Below are 8566 nucleotides of genomic sequence, written 5' to 3'. Positions count from 1 at the left end.
TGACTCTTTGAAGGGGACCGACAAGGGTTGGTAGGTCACCAATTACCACCAATTTAGTCACACAATTTTTAAAGTTGATATGAAAAAATGAGTTCAGTTCATTTTCATAAATTTGGCTTTTGTTTGTTATTGTAATATTAATTTGACGTCTCAACAGCATCCTTCAAGTAATAATAAATAAATTTCTTCCCCTCAAAATTATCACGATTAAATGACACCCCGATGCAAAACCCCCCATAAAGTGAAAGAAACATGAAAACATTTGCTCGACACCAGCAACAACAACCTGGCGGGATCGAAGTATAAAAAATCCGGGGGCCGATCGGGGCCGATATTGTGGACGTTGAGAAGAAATATGACGCCAGATAAAATCGTCGCCAAAAACGTCGCTCCGTGGCGTTTTCGGGGAAAGGTTTTGTCATTTTTTTATTCTGTTTTGACTTCTGCAGCACGTTACCCTGATGTTGTTGAAAGTTTATCTGGCAAACAAGTTGTCAAATAATTTGCCTTTTCGATAACTCAAAGATTGATGCTTTTAGATGCAATGTAACATTCTCACAAAAACATTCTCATTTATTAATTAATGTTTTAACCATATTATTTAACGTTTCAACCTTAAAATCATCTCGATATGGTAGGTCAAATAGCATCGAAGAATTATCTTGATCCTTCCCGAGAAGTTCTTTGGTGTTCCCCGACATGTCTGTCCCGATTCTCGGTAATCTTCATCACCGCGTGCCCGCGGTAGATGCTATCGCCAAAAGCCGCCCAGAATCGATCGCAAAACGTCAGTTTGGGTTTCTGAACAGCAAAAAACAAAAAAAGAATCTCCACTTCAATGCCAACATCTTTATCGCACCAAGATCTCCGATTTTTTTTCCGGCAGCTGACCGATTCCAATCCGATTTTCTGGGACACTTTTTGTTCCTCGAAAAACCCCCCGAAATTCGATCGACGTGTGATGGTGTCTCGGGTCGGGTTTCTTGGTTGCTTATCCCTTAGCAGTGAAAATGATTACCAAAATTTAGATAAATAATATTTTTTTTTTTGATTTTTGCCTTATTTCAAACGTAACGTGATTGTCATACCTTGATACTATTCATTTTTTTTAAATAAAATATTTAAATCTTAAAACAAGGGTTAACGATAAATTGCCTGAAAAATATGTAATTTTTCAACTCTTTATGTTTATGAATAAAGAATTGTAGATGAAATTTATTAAATAGTGGATTCATGCATTTATCAATTGCAGTTTTTTCAAAAGGTTATTCTACAACAAGGTTTTATGAACCATTTTTTTTTTTCTCAATAAAATAACGAATATTTTAATTTTCAAATTTTTTATCTTTAACGCTTCTATTTCAGATGATACAAAATATGATACAGGTTCCATTGAAAAAAAAATGGAAAAAATAATCTCGTCTGCCAAAAAAAAAAAATAGCTGGAAAATCTAATTTTCAAACAAAAATGTTTGGACTTTTACATAAAGCGCACAATGCTTTAAGAAGATTTAGGTAAACAAACTCGAAAATTGTTCAATTTTTCAACAATATAAAAATAATTTATGAGAATGCACCTAATCAATTGATTTTTTTAAAACTTCGAAAATTTCCTTAAGTTTACTTTTTTTACTTTGTTTGTCAAACTGCTGTTTGCTAAAACACATCCTTTTATAAATATGTTTTTATGTAAAAATTTAGTTTTGGTTAGTGTCAATTGATAAGCTCTTATTTCCAACTTGTTACATCATGGCAAATATTGTTTCGCTTGTAAATGTTAAAAATTGTGTGTTTGTGATTCTCTAATTAAAAAAGAAATGTTACTTGTCTCTCATTAAAAAAGAAATGTTGCTCAAATAATTGAGAGTTCCATTTGAAATAGTCTAAACACACTTTTCGTGGAAATTTGAAAACGTTGGGTTTGGTTTAAATTCATTTAAAATCATTTTTATAGAAAGGACCAAATATATTACTCAAAATTATTATTCGATGCATTAAAAACTGCTGAACAAAGTTTAAAATTTTGTTGGATATAAACTCAGCCTTAAAATATATATTTTTTCAGGAGAAAACAAAATATAAAAAAATATAATAATTTTCATTCAAAAAACATTTAAAAAAATTGTGGCCTGTTTATATTTTTAATACATTTTTGAATCGTGTCCATTTTGAGACGAAAAGGGACTTCAAAATTACTCTTCAAGGGTTGAAAAATCCCTTCCAGCGAGATTGATTTATGCACCTGCGCAAGGCTCTTTCATAACCAACCATTGTGTGTGTGTGTGTGTTCTCGGCACAGATCAGATCGGCTGACTGACTTGAAAGAAGGTGGTTTCGAGGCCAAATGGAAGCACTAAAAGGCCAGCCCAGATTGACATCGCGCACTGGTCTGCGGGTCGATCGCTATCAGTTGAGTTTTTTTTTCTGTAAAATTGCATTGAGTTTGTGAGAGAAAATGTTTTTTTTTTCTTTTTAATATCTTAGTTTTTGTAATTTAGCTTAAAAAATAATAACCAAAATGTAACCCAAAAATCAAACATAAAGTATTATTAAAATTTGCAAACAGACCCTATTTCTGAATGCATTCAAAAGTGCACTCCCATCAAGATTCCCAGTCCTTGGTGGCAAAGAAACGTTTTGTGACACACACAACTTCAACCCGCACTCCCATACAAAGGGCCGATTTATTCTCAACTTTTATTGCTTGTTCATATTTCGCATCGGCAAAAAGTCCCTCAGGGTCGAAACTGACTGACTGACGTTTTCTTCACGGTGACCACGGTGCTGTGTCCTCGGGGACGATTATGACCATTTCGGCTCGGATAGCTCATAAACGAGCTGCGCGCCACCATTGACGGAATGACATTTCACTTGGGTCGTAAATCAGTTCGGACGTGGAAAATGAACGCAAAAAATAATATCTTGGATGGTTGTTTTGTGCAACGCAGTCAGTAGTGGCTGCTCAGGGTTTCAATTATCTCGTGGGTTTGTGAGGATCTGTTTGGCTGCGATGATTTATTGTAATTAGCAGCTTTGCAGAATATGCGTGCTTGGAATGCATTCGAGTGTTTTAAAATAAAATAAAAATAAAAGGTTTATCAAAAAATATAAGAGTAGAATGGTATTTCAAACTTAAAAAATATCTTATTTATGAGAAATATTATGGATTACTGATGACTCTTAAAAAAATTACTGAAAAAAAATCAACCAGCACAAATAAAAAAAGCAAAGCAAGCGAAATCTGTGTGGTGAGTCACTCAAAACCTGTTTACAAAAATAGACCGACGTTTTACTTCCCCATTCGATAGAAGTCCAGGAGGATAAGGTGAAAATTGATCCTGCGCCCCATAGCAACTTAGGGATCTACAGCAGAAGCCGCTAACCACCGAGGCACAACTCATAATTCATTCAATTTATGGAAAATTCTCCGCTAACTCACACAGCAGTTGCCCCGATCCCTGTTCGATTTGCGTGATACTTTGTTCTAAGGGGTGACTTTTGTCCATAATAACGAATCCGAGGTCCGTTTTTTGATATCTCGTGATGGAGGGTCGGTACGACCCCTTTCATTTTTGAATATGTGAAAAAAGAGGTGTTTTTCAATAATTTGCAGCCTGAAACGGTGATGAGGCTCAAAATTAAGAAAACACGTATTTTTCATTAAATAAAAACACTTATAAAGTTTCAAAACCTCTGCCATTTTCCGTTACTCATCAGTAAAATTTTTGGAATATTCAATTTTAAGGGAAATTTTATGTACTTTTGAATCATCATTAGCCCAGAAGGATAGTTTTTACATTTGGAACAAAAATTTTCATTAAAAAATATCGTGTTTGTTTTTAACTTCGCAGGGTTATTTTTTAGAGTTTATTAATGATATACAAAGTTGTAGAGCAGACAATTACAAAAATTTTGATATAGAAACATAAAAAAAGTTTTGAAAAAAATGTTCATCGTTGATCATGGCCGTTCATGGTCACCCGCGACAGACACTATTATAGTAACTATTTTAAAACTTTTTTTCGTGAAATCGCGATAACTCTAACAAATAACTGCTGCCTGTAGAATATTGTTACAGTCTAAAAAATAACCTAGCAAAAATCGAAATTTTAAAATGAAATTTTTTGTTCTAAATTTAAAATGACCCTTGCGGGTCAATGTAGATTCGAAAAGTACATTAAATTTCCCATATAATGACATGTTCCAAATTTTTTGACAATTAAGTAACGGAAATGGCAGGGGTTTTAAAACTTGTTTAGTTTTTTTTTTTTTTCGATGATTGGCGCCATCAAATCGGGCCTCTTATTTTCATAAAGGTCCCTTTGACACAAAATTTCTATCTCATCAACGTTTCAGGCTGCAAATTAAAGGAAATCATGTCTTTTTTGCAAGTTCTAAAATTGAAGGGGTTGAACTGCCCCTCCGTCACGAGATATCAAAAACCGGATCTCGGATTCGTGATCGAAGAAAGTTACCCCTTAAGACAAAGTTCACGTTCATTTTTTTTCTTTTCTACAGTTTAGTAAGTTTCATTTACCGAAAATATAATTGTTTGAAAATGTACAATTTTTTAAGAAAATTAAATATTGTCGAACAAAATTTTAAAACTATCAATAAAGAAAAATCAATTATTTTTATAAAAACGTCTTGGCTTGTTATTTAATAAAAACCACTGAGTGTGTGAAATGTTAACTTTTAAGGTTTGTTTTTTCTTTGATTAATTATTTTTTTAATTCAGATATAATGAACCTAAGAATATCTTTTTTTGAAAGCCTGTGAAATTTCTTTCAATTATCTCTTTTGAGCTCTGTAGCCTAAATTTGAAATTTTGTGAAAAGTGAGTTTCTATCAGTTTTGTTTGAGAAGCCTGCATTTTCATCGATCAAAATGTTTGAAAATTTTGGATTGTTATTTAAAATGTTGACTAAATAAACTTTTGTGAAATGTTTTCCTCTTTATACTTAAAAAAAATACAGATTATTGAATTATGACAATGTTTTTAAAATGGCTTCAACCCTAATTTCGGACGTTTTAATATGTTGAACTTGATTTTCAAATAAAGAATTATTATTCTAAAAAGAGCAGAAGATTTTTTTGAAAATCAAACCTTAACTTTCCGAGTTATACAACAGTGAGAAATGCTCGTTTTCTACAAAATTTAAACTGAGGCAGTATCTCATCAAACAGGAGCCGATCGACAAAGAATAGAATAAAAAGTAGTTTTGGAAATTTGTTTAGCCTTTTTAAAACATTTTTTCAGATGTGCTTTTCATTCATGAAGCAATTTTTAGTTGAACATTTTACAGATTCCCAATAATTTAAATTGGTGATCTTTTATTTAAAAAAAAATCTTTGTCAATTTTTCCTTTTTTTCAAAAATCTTTTTTTATCTTTATTTCCGGTACCAATTTATTTTAAACGATAAACAATTAAAGTTTTTTTTTCGTGAACCTATATTTTCTGGAAACTCCAAACAATAACCTACAACTATGCTGAAGACTGCAAATCGATCTATAAATCCCATCTCAAGATTCAATTTTTAAAATATTTATGTTGGCTTTTTGTATGTTCAGCAGCTAAAATTATACGAGAACTTGTATGGACAAACTTAAGATAACAAATGACTTCTTTTGACATAATTTCAAACAAATCAAAAATAGAAATAAAAAATAATTTGACAAAATTTACAAAAATCTAGAAAATTGCACTGATGCAATTTTTCAATGTTTTGATAAATTTTCAAAAGAGTATTATTTTCATTGATTAATTTAATATTTGGCCTATCAGTACCTTGATACGCTGAAAATAGAAATGGGACAAAAACATAATATTTCTCAGACCTCTGTGAACCAGTCCAAATTTCAATAAGTTTGTTATCACGAGTGATTACGCTGTACTAAACAAATGAGCCACAAAAAACAAAGTGATAAGAAGACTCAGCTTCTAGGAAGGTAAGATTCTAGTCATTTAGTAGCAACTGGAAATCAGTCATGTAAAGATGTTTCTGCCATTCGTTGTTCTTTCGTGTATTCTTTTAATTCGGCCGAATGCTGGCAATTCTTTGTTAGGCAACGAATTTGACCGACTCCATGGCTGTCAACAGTTCAACAGTCACTCGGGATACTACAGCGCACATCCTTACTTTGACACGAGCCTGTTTAAAAATGTTCAAACCGATGACAAAGGAGTGACCCGTATGAGAATTGGTGTTTTGGGAGACAAACATGCAGCGATTAGATTTACGTCGGTTTCGACCAACTCGGAAACGTCCATGACGGAAATTGGTGAGTGTTTTTTCACGTTGAAGTGTTTTTAAGTTATTCTGACTTTTTAATTGTGTAGCCTTGGCACACTACGACAACACTCGAACGGACATCCGAAAATTTCCTAGAACGATCCCAACGTCGATGAACCCGATCAATCTGGGAGCGTTTCACCTGCGGGATGTGATGAACATTTACAAGCCACTCATGATGACGGTAGCAATTCACCGCGGAGGTCGCGTCACCGTCACCAAGGACGGTGAAATTGTGCCCTTTTTGCAGTTTGACGATCCATCGTTCTCGTCCAAGTACGTCGGATTTTGCAAGTGGGACGTTCCGGTGGTGTTCTTCTACGATTGTCCTCTCCTGCCGGGCGGGACTGGCTCCGCGAAGGGGGTTCCAGCGACGGGGTGTTCAAGGGTTGAAAAGTTTGGAATGAATTCTTGTTTGAAAGTGGTTGAATGCAGCGAGTGTAGTTTTGGGGATAATTGTTTTTCAAGGATTGGAAGAATTGGTGAAAAAAGTGGCGATGCCGAGAGTAATGAAGAAATACAATGTTTTTAAAATGTCCAAAATGATTAAATTTCCTTCAATCCCTCAAATTGCAGTTGTCACCAACCGTTAAGAGTGCATTCTCGGGCTTCCGTCTCGGAACTAGTTTGTGAAATCCCCTCAGGGAAGGGACCAGCTCCCGATGGTGTCAGCAGATATAAGTTGTGTCTCTGCCAAACACAACCCACCAAGCTGGTCCTCCTATCATCCTGATGGATGCGAACAGATCCATTAAATAAATTCCATTCCCCCCAAAGATTTGCCTCGCAGGCTGGTTTGGTTGGTTGTCACTTTGCTGGGCGGTGGCTTTTGGGATCAACCAACGGGAGATCTCTCATAATCCATTAGTTTTGCATGGACAGACATCTCTATATCTAAGGCTGGAAGCTGTGCGGCTGACGCTCTCTCGGGGGACAGGAATTCAGCCACCAGGTGACTGAAGAGGTGTTGCGGGTCATAATTAATGCACTAACCAGCGGTAGCAGCATACCTGGGCCAAGTTAAGGGAGATACCTGTTTGAGCATCCTCTGAGTAATTACCACGAGAAATGTACAGCTACATGCAAATAATAATAAATTATAGCCACTATCTCGATCTCCTCGATGTCACGAAACGACCATCGTGGACGGCGAACGACGAGGCGGTTGATGATGATGATGCTGGGGTCCCAAGATGAGATGCAGCGAGAGAAAAAAAAAACAACATAAAGTGAGGAGGCAGCAAAAGCAATCATAATTTCTTTCCCGCCACTGCTTCACGCAATCTTTGGACCCTTTCTCTGGGAAATCACTAACGTTGTTCAGCACTTTCAGGAAATTGAAACAAAAAAGTTAACTCCTGACTCCTGCAAAGAACTCCTCCAGCACGACCTTCGTCTTCTTCGATAGCATCGAACGCAGTCCGATCGCACTCCCCGGCGTTGCTGACCTGTTTGCGAAGGCAGCTTCAAGATTCCAAGTGGCTCCCCAACCGCTTCCCGGGTGCCGATGAAAGTGATGAGTAAGACGGAAGCTCAATAGCCAACATGCAGCCGCAGCAGAGGAGATATTATTGATGGTTCGATGTTCTTGCTGTGGCCACAACCAACAGGAGCAGCAGGAATGGCCACGTGATGACCGGGAGATGAAGGCACCTGTTAAATTGGCCCGTTCCTGGTCATCGCACCAGCAGCCACAACGAATGCGGAGACACGATGAGTGATGGGTTGAAAAATGACGACCGGTGAAGACCGCGTGATGAGTGGCCTGGTTTGTGGACGACGGAAGGGCACAACTAGCTATTTGAATGTCATTTTTTATTCCAGGGGGAAGTTGAATGCTGTGCATCGTCTGCTGGAAGGGAGTTGAACCCAACAATTTAAAAAAAGAATATCAAAACTTTTTTATTTTGTGCGATAAAATCGATGAAAGACAAGAAAAGTATTTTCGTTTTTGTAATTTTTGTAATTTCTGACATTTTTGTTATTTTTGTCACTTTTGTATTTTATTTTTTTTTTTGTCACATTTGTATTTTTTTTGTCACATTTGTATTTTTTTTTTTGTATTTTTTGTCATTTTTTGTCATTTTTGTCATTTTTGTCATTTTTGTCATTTTTGTCATTTTTGTCATTTTTGTCATTTTTGTCATTTTTGTCATTTTTGTCATTTTTGTCATTTTTGTCATTTTTGTCATTTTTGTCATTTTTGTCATTTTTGTCATTTTTGTCATTTTTGTCATTTTTGTCATTTTTGTCATTTTTGTCATTTTTGTC

General features: G+C 35.4%; 1 protein-coding gene across 1 annotated transcript; it reads left to right on the top strand.

Annotated features, from left to right (window-relative positions):
* Nucleotides 1-5986: 5986 nt before the first annotated feature.
* Nucleotides 5987-6829, top strand: LOC6038733. Its single transcript, XM_038255484.1, has 2 exons — nt 5987-6284; nt 6343-6829. Exons 1-2 carry the CDS (start codon nt 5999-6001, stop codon nt 6825-6827), a joined length of 771 nt encoding a protein of 256 aa, XP_038111412.1. The 5' UTR covers nt 5987-5998; the 3' UTR covers nt 6828-6829.
* Nucleotides 6830-8566: the final 1737 nt, after the last annotated feature.

This window comes from Culex quinquefasciatus, chromosome 2 (genome assembly GCF_015732765.1).
Source record: "Culex quinquefasciatus strain JHB chromosome 2, VPISU_Cqui_1.0_pri_paternal, whole genome shotgun sequence".
NCBI classification, from domain to species: Eukaryota; Metazoa; Arthropoda; class Insecta; order Diptera; family Culicidae; genus Culex; species Culex quinquefasciatus.
This window is presented reverse-complemented; position numbering and strand designations above follow the sequence as displayed.

What these genes read in the sequence shown, in the direction of transcription:
- LOC6038733 (XM_038255484.1), top strand. Translation starts at nt 5,999, where the DNA reads ATGTTTCTGCCATTCGTTGTTCTTTCGTGTATTCTTTTAATTCGGCCG. An exon ending in AACGTCCATGACGGAAATTG is followed by an intron (nt 6,285 to 6,342) that starts GTGAGTGTTTTT and finishes TTAATTGTGTAG; the next exon opens with CCTTGGCACACTACGACAAC.